This window comes from Salvelinus sp. IW2-2015, linkage group LG26 (genome assembly GCF_002910315.2).
Source record: "Salvelinus sp. IW2-2015 linkage group LG26, ASM291031v2, whole genome shotgun sequence".
In the NCBI taxonomy this organism is placed as follows: domain Eukaryota; kingdom Metazoa; phylum Chordata; class Actinopteri; order Salmoniformes; family Salmonidae; genus Salvelinus; species Salvelinus sp. IW2-2015.
In genome coordinates, this window is record NC_036866.1 from 2885964 (window position 1) to 2904082 (window position 18119).

General features: G+C 44.8%; 3 protein-coding genes across 3 annotated transcripts in view; 2 read left to right on the forward strand and 1 right to left on the reverse strand.

The window, feature by feature from the left end:
- LOC111952665 (prolyl 3-hydroxylase 2-like) overlaps positions 1 to 1425 on the forward strand; it is a gene marked incomplete at its 5' end in the record, with an annotated part of 38514 nt that extends 37089 nt beyond the window's left edge. Inside the window, one exon of the mRNA XM_070435372.1 lies at positions 12 to 1425. Within this exon, the coding sequence (XP_070291473.1) occupies positions 12 to 113 (102 nt within the window). The remainder of the gene's footprint in view (positions 1 to 11) is intronic.
- Positions 1426 to 6275: 4850 nt separating this feature from the next.
- On the forward strand, positions 6276 to 12149 carry cpox (coproporphyrinogen oxidase). The gene is made up of 7 exons (XM_023971239.2): positions 6276 to 6977; positions 7471 to 7614; positions 7839 to 7949; positions 8050 to 8191; positions 10511 to 10729; positions 10842 to 10946; positions 11463 to 12149. Exons 1-7 carry the CDS (start codon positions 6434 to 6436, stop codon positions 11545 to 11547), a joined length of 1350 nt encoding a protein of 449 aa, XP_023827007.1. The 5' UTR covers positions 6276 to 6433; the 3' UTR covers positions 11548 to 12149.
- A 3718-nt stretch (positions 12150 to 15867) lies between these two features.
- prrg1 (proline rich Gla (G-carboxyglutamic acid) 1) overlaps positions 15868 to 18119 on the reverse strand; it is an 8690-nt gene continuing 6438 nt past the window's right edge. Inside the window, exons 3-4 of the mRNA XM_023970670.2 lie at positions 16971 to 17134; positions 15868 to 16344 (exon numbers count right to left, since the gene is read on the reverse strand). Coding sequence (XP_023826438.1) covers positions 15925 to 16344; positions 16971 to 17134 — 584 coding nt within the window. The 3' untranslated portion in view covers positions 15868 to 15924. The remainder of the gene's footprint in view (positions 16345 to 16970; positions 17135 to 18119) is intronic.

Consider the following 18119-nt stretch of genomic DNA (forward strand, 5'->3'; position numbering starts at 1 on the left):
CTCTCCTCCAGGAGCGTCTACAGGCTGATGAGGTGGTGCAGGCATTGGACAACCAGAGCAGCCAATCAAAGTGGGACACGAGCCTCAACATCAACCCCAAAGATGAGCTGTAGTAGCCAACCAACACCCAGCTCTGCATCCCCCAAATCTTTATCTGTCTACCCAAATCTTTATCTGTCTATTTATTTAATGAAGTTTGGATCAGAACAATTTTATTTTTGTACTGTTTGATGTGCAAGGTTATATCGTTGTTGTTCTTAGTTTTGTTGTCGTCGTGGCTTTAGTGTTGTTGTGATTTTTATTTCTGTAAATACCAGTACTTGAGTTCCCATTTGCGTCTTGGTTTTTCTCTCTAGTGACTATCTCTGTTGGGTTGAAACCCAGTCGTTGTGCCTTACACTTTAAAGTTCCAGGTCATTTTGTGATGAACTTTAAAGTTCCAGGTCACTTTGTGATTCATATATGAGGTTGTTACAATACCACCCTGTCCTACATACGTCCAGTTCTTACTGCACTGTGAACAAGCCAAAGAGAAGAAAGCCAGTTGACATTGTTTCTCTGTTAGAAAAAATAAATAAAATGTCTGTTTATGCTTTGGTTTATAACGTTTAAAACATGCACTCGTAAAACAATATTTCTTTCAGGCGGTGTAAACACAGTAAATGTTTATCTATTTATTCATTGAAATATTGTCTTGAATATGCATTTACCGAGAGAAAGATGTCGGGCATTATTTTTACAAACAGGGAGCTATAATCCTTTTCAGTGACGGACAGTAATGTCTGATCTTATCTGTCCCGACTTTATGTGCACTTCTTGTTTGTAGTGTGATAAAGACGTCATCACTCCCTAGCTCTGGTCCATGACGTTAGTGCATCTTACTAGTGTTAGCAAGCCTTAGTAACGCCTCGGACCAGAGCTAATCCCTCCGTTCAGTGTAATCGAACACAGAGTAAGATAACTGTTTACAAGTTAGCTGACAGAGTGGTGTGTGTTTTAAAGATAGACAGCTGCTATTGCAATTGTTGGCATTTGATATTAGAACCTTTTTAATAAAAGATGTCATTTATTCCTGTTTAAAGGAATTATTATTTTAAGGTGGCGTAACAAGTGTCCTTTCCTTTCAAAACGTCCTCATTTCATGGGTAACAATAGACAGGCGGGCACGCGCACTGTTATAGTCCAATGGAAAGAATGTGCCTTGTGTGTACTGTGATATTTCAATGATACAACTGCTAACTAAATGTAACTTATCATTTTAAGATAATAGAGTAGGGTTTTAGCTTATCTTTTGATAGGGAGGATGGCCACTTTTGTCTAACTAATATTTAAATATGAATTGCTGTAACACAAACAAATTGTTGTATCCATCTCTTTTGTTGTAATGTGTACTTATAAATTAAAAAGACAATATTGCATAAAATAGTTTCAATTGTATCCTTTATTTGTGAATGTGTACATTGTTTACAGTTTGTCAACACATTTTAAATAGGTTCAGGTAACAAACATTTAGAGAAGTGGTTTTGAAAGTCTAGACATGAACATGACAGCAAGTAAATCATTAAATCCTTCAAAGTACTGACTGATTAAACTAAACTTTTCTATACTGAGAAAAAAATAAAAACGCAACATGTAAACTGTTGGTCCCATGTTTGATGAGCTGAAATAAAAGATGCACGAAATGTTCCATATGCACAAAAAGCTTATTTCTCTCAAATTTTGTGCACAAAATAGTTTACATTCCTGTTCGTGAGCATTTCTACTTTGCCAAGATAATCTATCCACCTGACAGGTGTGGCATATCAAGAAACTGATTAAACAGCATGATCATTACATAGGTGCACCTTGTGCTGGGGACAATAAAAGGACACTCTAAAATGTGCAGTTTTGTCATACAACACAATGCTACAGATGCCTCATGTTTTGGGGGAGCGTGCAATTGGCATGCTGACTGCAGGAATGTCCACCAGAGTTGTCAGAGAATTTTATGTTAATTTCTCTACCATATGCAGCCTTAATCATTTTAGAGAATTTGGCAGTACCTCCAACCTGCCTCACAACCGCAGACCACATGTAACCACACCAGCCCAGGACCCCCACATCTGGTTTCTTCACCTGCGGGATGGTCTGAGACCCGCCAACCGGAAAGCTGATGAAACTGGGTTTGCACAACCGAAGAATTTCTGCACAAACTGCCAGAAACCGTCTCAGGGAAGCTCACCTGCGTCCTCACCAGGGTCTTGACCTGACTGCAGCATCTGTACACAGTTCCTGGAAGCTGAAAATGTCACAGTTCTTCCTAGGCCTGAATACTCACCAGACATGTCACCCATTGAGCACGTTTAGGATTCTCTGGATAAACGTGTACGACAGCGTGTTACAGTTCCTGACAATATCCAGCAACTTGGCACAGCCATTGAAGAGGAGTGGGACAACATTCCACAGGTCACAATCAACAGTCTGATCAACTCTATGTGAAGGAGATGTGTTGCTGCATGATGCAAATGTTGGTCCCACCAGATACAGTCCTAGTCTGGGTTTTTCTGATCCAAGTCGCTACTTTTTTTAGGTATCTGTAACCAACAGATGCATATTTGTATTCTGAGTCGTGAAATCCATAGATTAGGGCCTAATAAGTTTATTTCAATTGACTGATTTCCTTATACTGTATGAACTCTAACTCAGTAAAATCTTTGAAATTGTTGCATGTTGAGTTTATTTTTGTTCAGGGTAATTACAAATGACATATACATTATCGAGCCATCTTTCTTTTTAAATCTCTAACATCTATAGTCATTTATGTCACTACTATAAATGAATAAACGTAAGAATAAACTTAAAAACACTCTTGACAAACAATTTAGCATCTAGCATATTTTGTTGTCGACATTTGGAAGTTTATCGGCAAATATTCTGTTTCCATCAGGCCTCGTGACATTTTTAATCTGGCATGTACTTAACTCACATAAGAATGTTGGAAACCTGGTTAGTGACATGGATTCACACTCAGACACTGAGACGTGGCCCACAGGGAGTACAACACCACAGACTGTGACAGAAAGAGGAAGCCCACTGACCTACTCCCAGTCACTCCTCTCATCCTCACTGATCAGCCAATCCGCACTGACCTACTGCCAGTCACTCCTCCCCTCCTCACTGATCAGCCAATCCCCACTAACCTACCTGGCCGTCGCTCCTCCCCTCTTCCCTGATCAACCACTGACCTACCTGGCCGTCGCGCTTACCCTCCTCACTGATCAACCAATCCAAATAAAGGTCAAATAAAATAAAATAAATAAAATCCCCACTGACCTACCTGGCTGTCGCTTCTCCCCTCCTCACTGATCAGCCAATCCCCACTGACCTACCTGGCTGTCGCTCCTCCCCTCCTCACTGATCAGCCAATCCCCACTGACCTACCTGGCTGTCGCTCCTCCCCTCCTCACTGATCAGCCAATCCCCACTGACCTACCTGGCTGTCGCTCCTCCCCTCCTCGCCGATCAGCCAATCCCCACTGACTCTACCTGGCCGTCGCTCCTCCCCTCCTTACTGATCAGCCAATCCCACTGACCTACCTGGCCGTCGCTCCTCCCTTCCTCACTGATCAGCCAATCCCCACTGACCTACCTGGCTGTCGCTCCTCCCCTCCTCACTGATCAGCCAATCCCCACTGACCTACCTGGCTGTCGCTCCTCTCCTCCTCACTGATCAGCCAATCCCCACTGACCTACCTGGCTGTCGCTCCTCCCCTCCTCGCCAATCAGCCAATCCCCACTGACCTACCTGGCCGTCGCTCCTCCCCTCCTTACTGATCAGCCAATCCAAGTCCTTCAAAATGTCATCCTCATTCTCCTATTGGGTCCTGGTGCTGGTCACCACCTGACGTATCTTTTTCAAATGAAGCAGAACAACCAGACAGTATCAACCAGAGTAGGACCACTGGTGAAGACCACAGGAGGTTGGTGGTACCTTAATTGGGGAAGTCGGGACTGTAGTAATCCTGGAGCGGAATCCACTGGAATGGTATCAAACAAATTGATTATATCTGTTTGATACCATTCCATTAGCGCCGTTACAGACATTATTATAAGCCTTCCTCAACTCAGCAGCCTCCCCTGGTGAAGATTGCCCCATCATTGTACTTTCAAAGAGTATCCATATTTGCCTTTGGGCCAAAGTCAATTATCTTTCAATTCACACCAGATCAGGGCAGTTTGTGCACTGACAATCCCTCGTAACACAAAAAGAGAATACAATTCCAAACTCTGTAAGCACGCATCACAAGCGTTCAACTCACAGATCATCAGTCATATAGTATAGTGGACCTGTATTCATTCAATGACTCATGATGGCCCTCCACTGGCCGAATGATGCATAACGCAGGAGAAACACTACGCCTCACGGTGGCCCTCCTCTGGCCGAATGATGCATAGCACAGGAGGAACACTTCAACCTGCTACAGCTGCATTTTGCATTACATTATGGGACGACATTGTGAGATATACTGTCTTAACTGGGATCGGAGTTACTGTTAGATGTATTGCAGCTTGTAAAATCCTGCTGATACAACAGGGTAGCATGATGTGACAAGCAGTCAGACGTAGTCTGGTTTCTATGGTCCACGAGTAAACAGCCTAGAATGGATGGGATAACGCTCTCCGTAGTCTAAATGTTATTATAACAGGGTGGTTCAAGCCCTGGATGCTGATTGGCTGAAAGCCGTACCGACACAACATTTATTTGTATTGTTCTAGTTACGTTGGTAACCAGTTTATAATAGCAATAAGGCACCCCTGGGGTTTGTGGTATATGGCTAACGGCTGTATCCAATTGTAACAGATGTGAAATGGCTAGCTAGTTAGCGGTGGTGCGCGCTAATAGCCTTTCAATCGGTGACGTCACTTGCTCTGAGACCTTGAAGTAGTGGAGCGATCTTTGTGGAGCGATGAGTAACGATGAGTAACGATGCTTCGTGGGTGACTGTTGTTGATGTGTTCAGAGGGTCCCACCCCGCGTTGCGTCCTGATTAAGAACCGACTTTAGCTGTACCACACCCCTTCGGGCCTTATTGCTTAATAATAGGCTACTATTTCTACAAACATAGTGTACACGCTTTATTCTATGACAAAAGTCTAAAATAACGACAAACGAAGAGCTATGTATGCAATAGAGAAGGTGCAAATACAACCCCATCAAAATAAACTCACCGCGAATAAAAATAAAACACGTATGTATTATATCCTCTTCTATGGACTCTGTCTTTGTTTTACCGGCCTACATGTTCGTGATTCAGCCAGAACGACTGACCAGATCATCTCCTCTGCTTCTTCCTCCCTGGCGTAACTAATTAGGGTTTAATATGGCTGTTGTCATAGATAATTAGGACAACATGCACATGCTTAAACCAGAAAACAGACACACACAAATACGTTTTGTTATTCTATTCTTATAGAGATCTAAAATTAATTTCCATTCGAAATCCTATTTTCCCAAACCCCTAACCTGTAACCCTAACTCCTAACCTGTAACCCTAACTCCTAACTCACCTCTTATCCTAATTCCTACCCTAACCTGTAACCCTAACTCACCTCGTATCCTAATTCCTACCCTAACCTGTAACCCTAACTCCTACCCTAACCTGTAACCCTAACTCCTAACTCACCTCTTATCCTAATTCCTACCCTAACCTGTAACCCTAACTCCTAACTCACCTCTTATCCTAATTCCTACCCTAACCTGTAACCCTAACTCACCTCTTATCCTAATTCCTACCCTAACCTGTAACACTAACTCCTAAACTTCAAATAACATTTGTCCTCGTGGAGACGTGTCCCCACAAGGGAGACTGTTCCATGTTTTACTATCCTTGTGAGAATTTTAGGTCCACCACAAGGATAGAAGAACCAACCCACAAACACACACACTTCCTTTCGTGTGCGTAATGGGGCAGCTGTTATATTGTACACCCTTTTAAAAAGTTGTAGCACATAGCAATCCTTTTTCTGATCATTTTAATCTATGATTTGTGTGAGAAAAAAATGCATATGGCCTAATTTTCTTCATGCGTTACAGAAACAAGAAAATAAATCCATCAGTCATTATGCGCCAATTACTCCTATCTTGACACAGAGAGCAACGGGTCCCTTGTCACGTTCTGGTTCATAAAGACACGCCTACAGAAAAGCACTGGCTTGTGGGTCTTGCTGTTTGCTGCAATTCACTATCAGTTAAACAAGCCTGCAAAGCCTCCTCGGAAACACCATTCCCCATACTTCTTCGCTCGGTTCAAAGCAAGTACACACCCCCCCCGGACCTTTGGAGAAGTGTCTGCCTGCACGTCTGTCAACTTGTGATAGTATTTTTCCGTTTTTGCTAGATGTCTACCAAATTGTACCTTTTACACGGAGACGATAGCTAGATAATTTACTACTCATGGCTACCATCGTTCTTTATTCCATAAACAGAACGGCGCAAGCCACCGTGAGACAATGTTTGATTCCTTATTCAAAGGGAACTTCCAGAGTGGACTCGCACCTTTCTGTCTTCCTTAAAACTTCAGTCCGCAGGTTAACTTCGCTTCCGAGAGTGAGATGGGTTCCCAAAGCTACTGGAGTGCGGTTCATGTCCCTCGGGACAGCAGGCAGAACCGCACACGGGCGAACCAGGAGAGGCGCAGTGCTTGTAGCTGGAGCAGCGGCGGCAGTGGCGGGGTTTGTGGCCAGCGCTACTCACTTTCAGCGAGCTGAAATGGCATCAGTGATCCCCAAAACCGAGGAGGAGGACACGGAGATAGCGGAGAAATGCAAGACATTCATGTCTCCGCCGTGTACCGACGTCAAAGTTCTGCAGCAGAGGAAAGAAGAGATGTGCACGAGGATGGAGATGCTGATCATGGAGACGCAGGCGGAGTTCTGCAGAGCGCTCGAGGAGGTGGACGGCGGCAAGTTCAAAGTGGACCGATGGGAACGGAAAGAAGGCAAGTATCTCCCCTTTGGCACGTGCCAATGCGCGCCCATGGATAGACTAGTCAGTCAACCTCTACCTAAATCCAGTGCATAATCTTACTTGGGCCTATCTGGCAACTATCAACCCTGGCACATTCACAATGACACAAGCAAAACATAGAAGTGTTCAATGAATGTACAAAACTAATCCGACGGTTGTCCACCCTGTCCTTAGTCCAGATAGGTCTAGTAACCAGCCACACTGTCTTATTCTGAACCCATGCCAGTATTGGTATGACAATATAGCAAAGTGCTTGGGGTTTTGGGCCTTTCTTTAGTGTAATAACATAGTCTGCCTGTCTGTCTCTGTGCTGCATATATGTTTGTCCATGCCTGTCTGTCTCTGTGCTGCCTATATGCTTGTCCATGCCTGTCTGTTTCCGTCTCTGTTCGTCCATGCCTGTCTGTTTCCGTCTGTCTGTTCGTCTGTTGGTCGGTCGATCCGTCTGTCTGTCTGTCTTTCAGGTGGCGGGGGCATCAGCTGTGTGCTGCAGGATGGGAAGGTGTTTGAGAAGGCGGGGGTCAACGTGTCTGTGGTGTTTGGGAACCTGACCGAGGAGGCCGCCAAGCAGATGCGCAGCAGAGGGAAGGTCCTCAAAGGAAAAGATGGTGAGTATAGCCCTCAGAGTTCATATCAACCTCATAAACTACAGCAGAACTTGTTGTTGTCTTGCAGTATAGTGTGTCACCTCATGCTACATGGTTCACCCAAGACCAGAGATGGCCTTTCTGATAACAGAATGTGTTAAAGGAATCAGGATTGGATCCTTGAGTTGGACTATGGTTGAGATTAATTGAATTGTATTTCATTTGATTGTTTTGTCCTCTCCCAGGCAAGCTGCCGTTCTGTGCCATGGGTGTGAGCTCTGTCATCCACCCCACGAACCCCCACATTCCCACAGTGCACTTCAACTACAGATACTTTGAGATAGAAGAAGGAGACGGTGAGGCTGTGACCTATGACCTCATACCATTCAATAGTCAGAGCTGTCATAATGAATGATCACTATTGTCTCTTTCTTTCTTTTCTCCCCCCCCCCCCAGGTACTAAACAGTGGTGGTTTGGTGGGGGTACAGACCTGACTCCTACCTATGTCAATAAGGAGGATGGTGCTCACTTTCACAACAGTCTGAAGGAGGCCTGTGACAAACATCACCCTCAGTACTACCCCGACTTCAAGAAGTGGTACGACGTGTGTGTGTGTGTGTGTGTGTGTGTGTGTGGTGTGTGTGTGTGGTGTGTGTGTGTGTGTGTGTGTGTGTGTGTGTGTGTGTGTTGTGTGTGTGTGTGTGTGTGTGTGTGAATGACTACACTGGGTGGGTCTCTACTGTTCAGCAGTGATAAGAAGACTGTTTGTTCAGTGGTATCTAGATAGAAAATGACATTGTGAGTGAGCGTGGGTACTGTTCATCTTTGTGTGTTATGTGTGGCTTCCTATAGGCTCTTTGCGTTTTACACATTCAGTTCTGTCATTTTTTCCCTCAGGTTGACATTATCTTGATCTTCTCTCAACTCAAACATACAGTAGTTGTATTTTTATATAACTTTTGGTTGCATTTTCATTTAGCGTAATAACATTATGATAACCTAATAACTACCTCTGTGTCTAGAGTCATTCAAACTAGTAGCTCCACATTTCTACCATGTTTTCACCCCGAGGTCGATGCCCGCAAGGAAATCCAATTAGCATAATACAAAACTCCCCATAAAAATCTGTCAGTTTAAGCTAGAGATATCTGTTTTTTTTGCATTGGATGCGTCTCAATCCACCGCCTCCGCCTATGTAACACTATGACAGGTGACAGAGCTAGAGTGGTGTTTGTCAGACCATGAGACATCTCGAAAATCAGTCTTCTCACAAAATCGTCTGTAACATCCTAACGGTTTGGCCTACAAACTATTACGACGTCTCTATGGAAAGACGAGACTTTCATGACCTTTGCTCTACGACCTCCACAAGTGTCAGGAGACTCGTCTAAAGTCGGTACAGCCGATCTGCCAACTTCTGTCTGTGCCGTTTGGGCTACACACTAATATGAACCGTTTGGGCTACACCCCTCTGTACAAAGGTTAGAGTCTCAAGGACATGTACACTACCGTTGAAAAGTTTGGGGTCACTTACAAATGTCCTTGTTTTTAAAAGAAAAGCTCATTTTTCTGTCCATTAAAATAACATCAAATTGATCATAAATACAGTGTAGACATTGTTAATGTTGTAAATGACTATTGTAGCTGGAATATGGAATATCTACATAGGCGTACAAGGCCCATTATCACTCCTGTGTGGAAACAAAGGACTTTCTTCTGAAACTTGTCAGTCTATTCCTGTTCTGAGAAATGAAGGCTATTCCATGTGAGAAATTGCCAAGAATCTGAAGATCTCGTACAACGCTGTGTACTACTCCCTTCACAGAACAGCGCAAACTGTCTCTAACCAGAATATAAAGAGGAGTAGGAGGCCCCAGTGCCCAACTGAGCAAGAGGACAAGTACATTAGAGTGTCTAGTTTGAGAAACAGACACCTCACAAGTCCTCAACTGGCAGCTTCATTAAATAGTACCCGCAAAACACCAGTCTCAACGTCAACAGTGAAGAGGCGACTCCAGGATGCTGGCCTTCTAGGCAGAGTTGCAAAGAAAAAGCCATATCTCTGACTGGCCAATAAAAATAAAAGATAAGCTAAAGAACACAGACACTGGACAGAGGAACTCTGCCTAGAAGGCCAGCATCCTGCAGTCGCCTCTTCACTGTTGACGTTGAGACTGGTGTTTTGTGGGTACTCTTTAATGAAGCTAACAGTACATGTCGGTTGTTTTCCTCTAGGACACCCACAGGCCTCACAAGACTCATCTGAAGGTCCCCCGGTACCAGTTGAAAACATGTATGGAAGTATATATGAAGACAGTTTAATGCCAAAAATATGGGGTTAAATGCATGTATAAAAAAWATATATATATATATAAATAAAACATTTCCTGATCTTTCTTATATCTCTCAGATATAGGACAGACACTTCAGAACATACTTCCTTTTGATATTTTTGGGGGACTATCTGTTGTTCCATGTAATGAGTATGTTATTCAATGTGTTTATATGGGCTAATAGCAGTATGACCAGAAATAAATGTTCTTCAAATATTTTTTTTAAATATTTTTTGGGGATCCTTCAAGGGGTCTTAAAATTCTAAATCAAATAGCTAAATGATCCTTGGTATGATCTTCTTAAAACTATTCCATATAGTTTAGTAGAACCCCACACCACCACTCCCCGGCTTAGACTCTGATGGGTTAAATATCTATAAAAGTAATGCACTGTACCAGTTGTTATGCAATTTTGCAGGGACTGTAAATATTAATAACATGGGAAACACTTATTTAAAGCCTGTTGAATCTAAAGCAATATACCTGCAGGCAGGTACAAATAGTGCGACCATAACATGCAACAGAACATGTTTCCTCAAGCTTAGTTCATTTAAAACACTCCTCCTGGTATGTTGCCCTGTAGGTGTGACCGGTACTTCTACATCCCCCATCGTGGCGAGACGCGGGGAATCGGTGGCATCTTCTTTGACGACCTGGACTCTCCCAGCCAGGAGGAGGCGTTCAGCTTCGTTAAGAGCTGTGCCCACACRGTGGTGCCCTGTTACCTGCCCATTGTCCAGAAACACCTTAATGACCCCTTCAGCCCAGAGGAGAAGGACTGGCAGCAGGTGCGGCGAGGAAGGTGGGTACAGATGAGAGGGCTATCTGTGTGTGTGCCATTTAATAAATACACATCTTGTGTGAATTCTCACAATCATGCCTGTCTTCTGTCTGTAACTTGTGTGTCTTTTCAGGTATGTGGAGTTTAACCTGGTGTATGACAGAGGGGTGAAGTTTGGACTGGCCACGCCAGGCTCCAGGATCGAGAGCATCCTCATGTCCCTGCCTCTCACAGCCAAGTGAGTTCTGTGACATCACACGGTCGTGCTGCTGCTAGCACTGAGTGTATAGCACTGGTGATTGGGTACTGGGCTGGTGAGGACTGTATGTGGGTGTGCTACTGTCTACAGGAAGGTATGTGTGTTGTTGAACAGACGTGAGAATAGGGATCACATCAGCTTTGTGATCGTCCCTCCCTGATTAATAGTCACCGGTTCAGAGAGGGAAATGCTGGTGTCAGTCAATCTACCAATCATATAATCAATMTCTTTATTGTTCCAATTGGGAAACATAGTGCACTGCAGCCAGGGTAAGAAACAACGTTAAAACAACCCTCAAACAGATTAATTTGAAAGGAAATGAGAACTGGCTTCCCGTTGAGTCAAGGAGACGGTGCTCAGTATGTCTGTGTGGTGGGTCCTATTGTATCAACCAGAGACCGGCCTGTGGAGTCTACTCATCCAGCTTGGCGCATGGCAGTCCCTTGAAGTAGCCCCAGGTCGCTCATTCATGCTGACGGTATTCTCTCTCCCCAGGTGGGAGTACATGCATGAGCCTCCTAAAGGCACCCTGGAGGCCGATATGCTGGAGGTGTTAAGAAACCCCGAGGAGTGGGTCTGACACGGACGTTACCATGGCAGTAACATCCTGACTCAGCCTGTTGATGATTGGAACAGGTGTCCGTCCCCTTTCAACTGCAGATCATTGCTTTTTCTCATTGGTCAACTCAACTGCAAACTCATCACAGATACTATTAGCTAGTGTTCACTGGAAAAATCACACTCGCTCTTATTGCTTTTACACTTTGTTTAAATCATGTGTGTCAGATAAGCCTTGTTCCAACTGCCTGAATTGCTTTATCATGGATGTCTTTTCCTTTTTGGATCGATTGCTTCATCTGTTTTGTCTCTCTGTGCCCTCTGGTTGTGTTAGGGTTAGCCCTAACCCAGGATGTTTGTCTCTCAGTGCCCTCTGGTTGTGTTCACCAGGCAGTCTAGGCACCAAAGAGATTCTCATTTTCAAACTGTTGTCTTCCGTCTGTTTGTGCTGAATGTGTACAAGAAGAATGTGTACAAGAAGAGAAAGTGGATCAGAACCCCTCGGGGTGTGTGGGCTACGCCATTGATGTAAAACATCATTAAAGAGGATATAAAAACATATCTGTCATGTCATCCACCAACAGAATTTATTAATACAAGTTCTATGAGAAAGTGCATCGTCAAGATTGGAGCCTGTGATCTTCTGTTCTCTAACCCYGGATCTAGTCTGGTGAGCCAGAAAGGGGGGAGGGCACCAGGATTGTTTGGTTACATACTTAAAGCTAGTTGGGCAGCCCATTTAAATTATTATTTTTAAATGACACAAATTGGTCTTTTGACCAATCAGAAGAACAAAAATTGTAACGTGCTGAATACAACAACATTTCACCTTACAGTGAAATGCTTACTGACAAGCCCAGCTCTGAAAAAGATCTGACGTGATTGGTCCAAAGACCCATTAGTGGAAAAAATATAATAATTGGGCTGCCTGTGTAAACGCAGCCATGTTAGAACCAGGGGTGTATTCACAAGGAAGCAAACAGTTGTTGCAATGGTCAGGTCTATTTAGGCATGGTTAATGAATCACTACATGTATAGTTAAGATTGTTTAAACAGCTTTTTTGAAATAGCAGACAGGATGGATAAAGATGGTACTCACGTCATGCTTTTCTATTTTAAAACTACAAGGAAAGTGGTGGATAAATTTGGAGGCACTTACAGAACATGGCTCCACACATTTGAAAGTATTTTATTACAAATTAATTCAAGCTCAGTACATATCCAAAGGTTTACCATCTATTTACATTAATGTATTTGCTTAAGGCATTGTAAAAACAGGATTTCAAAAGGTAACAGTACAATAATAGGTCATGTCCAGAAACTCATATCTTCTACCACCTATATGTACACTTAAAAGATCTCAAATGATTGGAGAGATGTAAGCAAAATAGCAACTATTCCACCTAGCCAATCAGAGGGAAAGGTGGAACTATCAACATATTGCTTTAGCACAGGGCTGGGCAACTGACGGCCTCCCTTTTGAAGGTGTAATAGGAACTGTCAGGGTATCAACTTACTACTGTTGAGAGTTAGAATAGAATACACAAAGTGCAATTTCCAAATGTGGTTTTGCATCAGCAGTTTGTCTTATGTCAAGTCACTGACAGTCACTCAATTAGCTCATGTCAGCTAAACGATAGCTGGCCACTAAAACAAGCAATCTAAACTTTTTATTATGGTAAAATTATAAACCGGGGGCCCCTATTGATTTTGTTAATCTCAATCAGATATTAAAAACTGCAAAAAAAAATCTCTCCACCCTATGGCAAAATGTGCAGAATTGCAGGAAATGTGCTGTTAAACAGCAATTTTTCCTCTACCCCATGGCAAAATGAGTAGAATTGCATGAAATGAAGTAAACTTATCTGCTGTCAAGGGGGGGGGGGGGATATGGATGTGGGTATGCAGTCCCTCATGAGTTGTTTTGTAGCCCCCACCACTATCAAAGTTGCCCATCCCTGCTTTAACCATCAAATCCTCTGATCTCCACAAGTGTTTAGGGAAGGGTTCTCCAACCCTGTTCCTGGAGAGCTACCGTCCAGTAGGTTCTCTCTCCAACCCTAATCTAGCACACCTGATTCTAATAATTAGCTGGTTGATGAGCTGAACCAGGTTAGTTACAACTGGGGTTGGAGCGAAACTGTACAAGAGGGTAGCTCTCCAGGAACAGGATTGGAGAGCCCTGGTTTAAGGGGTAGGGGCCATTTCTGGACAGGGCCATAAACCCAACCAAAATGGCTACCTCAACCAGAACATCCCAATCACAGGTCATATAGCATAGGGACAAGTGCTGTGGTTCCACAGGTCAACAAAATACATCAGTCCTCTCATACATCTGCGGTGTACAGATTACACAGGCCCCGTGCACACTCAAGTCCTACAACTGATGTATAACGCATTTGGCACAATGGTTGTGATGCAACGCAAAAAATCTCTACAAAAATAATTACACAAGTGTTGTTGACTCACGGCACAATTACTGCGTAAACATTATTGTGCAGACAAAGGCCGTACTTCAATCCGTAGAGCGCTGTCGACAATACGCCTTCTAAAGACAATGTTCCCACCGTTTGCTGAGATCACATTAACAGTAAATGTTACAATGTCGGCACAATCGGGAATTACTGTTAAAATGTCAACGCACTTTGACGCGGATAAGATTGAACCCCGGGTCAAACTCTACATTGTCTCAAGAAATAAGTCTTTTCAGGGCCATTGTCATATTACATGTATCAATATCACTTATAATAATGAATATTAGGCAGATATTTAGTGTTTAGCATGTCTGCATTTAGTCCCCCGGCTGCATAATTAGCATGTAAAATATACAGTTGACCAATAGCTGATGACATTATTGGTGAGTAGTGCTGAATAGAACCAAACCAACTGTGCCCTAGTATTCATTATCAAACGGCTCAGTTTGAGCCTCAACACAAAGTGCCTTCAGTCACACACCTCATGTTATTCACACCATTATTATCAATGTAGTCAGTGCTGTTATCCGCAGTAAAAGAAAAATGCGCTCTCACAGAAACACACTGTGTGTAGTGACATTTAATACTGTATGTAGCCCAAAGAGAGAAAATGGGTAATTGTCTGTAGCTTCCTGTCCCAGGTTCCCTCGCAGGTCACGCTGCGCTCCATGCCAGCACAGCTCCCATAATGTCACACGGAGACTCTATGCCCTATTTAGTGCACTAATACCCATATGGACTCTAGTCAAAAGTAGTACACTAATACCCATATGGACAAGTCAAAATTAGTGCGCTACATAGGGAATAGGGTACCATTTGGGATGCAGACATAGGGAATGGGGTCTGAGAATATTGACTGTCCCTGACTAATTCATATGACGCTGGGATAGATCCATCCAAGTCTACATGTACAAAGCCACTACTGGCTAACCAAAATGTATGGCAAAAACGTTTTTTTTTTTTTTTTTACAATTCACTCCCTGAACATTCAAACAACTAATAGATATATCTATCTATCTCCTTTTTTAGAAGTATGGAAATCTGAACCGTTTTCTTTTTTTAACTTTACACCCCACAATGCACCATTCATCAAGCCCCAAACCTCCAGGGTAGTCATAACATCACTGTTGTATGGCAGTATGGTTAAATAACTGTACATTTGGGTATAGCAAAATCAAACATTTGGTATAATCTTCACCATCACTCCACCCCTATCCGATGGTCAGTGCAAGCATTAACGTTATTGCATCCAACACCTCTGTGTTAGTGTAGTAACATAACAGTTAGAGGGAGGTGAGCAGGAGGGTGAGACCGGGCAGGAGGATCTAAGCTCATGTGTCAAACTTATTCCACTGAGGTTTTCCCTCCTCCCTTCCACTGAGGTGTTCCCTCCTCCCCTCCACTGAGGTGTTCCCTCCTCCCTTCCACTGAGGTGTTCCCTCCTCCCTTCCACTGAGGTGTTCCCTCCTCCCCTCCACTGAGGTGTTTCCTCTCCCCTCCACTGAGGTGTTCCCTCCTCCCTTCCACTGAGGTGTTCCCTCCTCCCTCCACTGAGGTGTTCCTCCTCCCTTCACTTGAGGTGTTCCCTCCTCCCTCCACTGAGGTGTTCCCTCCTCCTTCCACCTGAGGTGTTCCCTCCTCCCTTCCACTGAGGTGTTCCTCCTCCCTTCACTGAGTTTTCCTCTCCTTCCACTGAGGTTTTCCCTCCTCCCTTCCACTGAGGTTTTCCCTCCTCCCTTGTACCTGATTGATGAATTAAGGGTCATTGAATTAAGTTAGTAACTTCCCTCACCTGGTTGTCTAGGTCCTGAATTGAGAAGAAAAAAAATCCCAGCAGACAAATCGGCCCTCCATGGAATGAGTTTGAACCCTGATCTAGCTGGATGGGGGCCGGTTGAGACAGGGTATGGGGGGGGGGGGTCACTTCACTTCCCATGGCCAATGATGTCCTCATACTGAGGCGGAGGCTCTGTCTCTATGTGCACATCTGTGTGGCCGACCGCCTCCTCGTAAGACGGGGGCGGGTCTCCTCTGCCTCCCCTCGCCGACGTGACCTCCGAGCCCGGGTCGGCGGGGCTGCTGTTGACGCTGAGCTCTGAGTGGTCGTGGAGGTCCCGKCCCCACTGGTCCATGGAGACCAACGATAGGGTGGGGTCCCGGTGGGAGTGGCCCAGGGCGGGGTTGCGTTCCGAGCGCTTGCGGGAGTGGCAGCGCCACACAGTGATGGCCACGCCGGAGATCAGGAGCACCAGGAGCAAGGGGAGGATCAGGTAGAGGGAGTGGACTCTGCCCTCCAACTGCTGCCCGCCACTGCTCTCCCGCACATACTCCTCCCAGAACCGTTGCTGCAGCCAATCAGAGAGATACACCGTCAGAAGTATCCGCTTAGAATAAACTCAGGGGGCATTGAGTTATATGTTGAAGAATATAACAAAGAAATGAACGTGAACGTAACAAATAATCAASATTTCACTGTAATATGGAATGTTATAGAAATGCCATTTCCATCTGCAACGTTCTGAATGTCAAGCTCCAGAAAACACACACACACACAGCTGTCCGTATGTGCGTGATGCACTATATCCCTCTGCGTGACTGACTGACTTCCCACCCCTGACAATAGTTATTGTAATGATCCTCTCCCTACTGAGCAGCTCTCTCTCTTTCTCAGGGAGTCAGCTGCTCTTCTTGCTGACCATCATCCCTTCCTGAAAAACAGGAACATTCCACTGGCCAGCACACTGGAGTAGGACTGTGTTTTTGTTAGAGTGAGAATGTGCGTGTCTCTCAATAAGGGAGCGAGAGCAAAACAAAGAGCATTGTGTGTGTTGCATACGGGTTGGGGTCAATTCCATTTCCATTTAGAAAGTCAACAAGGTAGTCAAACATTCAAATTGTCCTTAATGCTTATCATTTACTTCCTGACTGAAATGGAATTGACCCCAACTCTGGTTGCGTACGTCTCACTCACAGTTTTCTCATCGTTCTCAAAGGCCTCCCTGGCTTCCTCGTAGGTGCAGATCTCCTCTCTGCACTCTCTCTGGATGTTGCCCTGGCGGATTTCCTCTAGCAGGTAGCCGTTGTCCCTGCGCAGACGCCTCAGCACTGTGTTGGCCAGGTCCGACGGCAAGAACACTGTCAGAGAGAGAGAGAGAAAARGAAAGAGAGAAAATGAGAGAGAGATGAAGGGAGAGAAAGAGAAGGGAGAAAAAGAAAGGAAGACCAGCGAGGCAGCGAGAGAGAGATGGAGAGAGAGAGGGATGGAGGTAGAGAGAAGCAGGAATAGAAAGGGAGAGAGGGAGGGATAGAGAGAGAGGGGGATAGAGAGAGAGGGATAAGGCGAAAGAGAGAGAGGAGGGATAGAAGAGGGGGGTAGCAGAAGAGGGATACGGTGCGAGAGACAAGAGAGAGGGAGGAATCGAGGTAAGTATGAGAGGAGGAAGAGAAGAGATTGAGGACAAGGGAATAGAGAGAGAGGGGGGAGGAGAAGGGATGAAGAGAGAGAGGCAAGTAGAGTAGAGGAGGGAGATTATAGGAGAGAGAGGGGCAGCTAGACCAGAGAGAGAGAGGCAGAGGGAGGGAGCGATAAGAGAGGGGGGTAGGGAGAGTAGGGCAGGGAGAGAAGGAGGAGAGCAGAGCAGAGAGAGGAGGGATAGAGAGAGCAAGAGGAGGGAGGGATTAGAGAGAAGAGCTAATGAGAAGAGTAGAGGGAAGGGATATGAGAGAGAGGGCGGGTGAATTTGAGAGAGGGATATTCTTCGCGATGAGAGCAAGAGAGAGAGGGAAGGTGATAGCTTAGCGAGCATAGTAACGAGAGGGAGGGATAGAGAAGAAGGCAAGAGAGAGAGAGTACCAGGGATACGAGACGAGGCGCGAGGGAAATCAGTAAGATGAGGTCAGGGATTCAGCGAGCCTCCTCCTGCTATATGTTTGCGTCGAAACGATAGAAAAGTGAGCATGCCGGCGCAATGGGGGGGACATTTTCAGTCCTCTCGAGAGCGAGGGCGCCAGTCTATGCCTGAGAGCCAGAATGGCAAGTCGCAGGCGATACGAGCCGCTCAGGATCGCTCCACTCTCGGGAGAGCAAGAGAGAGAGGAGGTATAGAGATGAGAGGCAAGG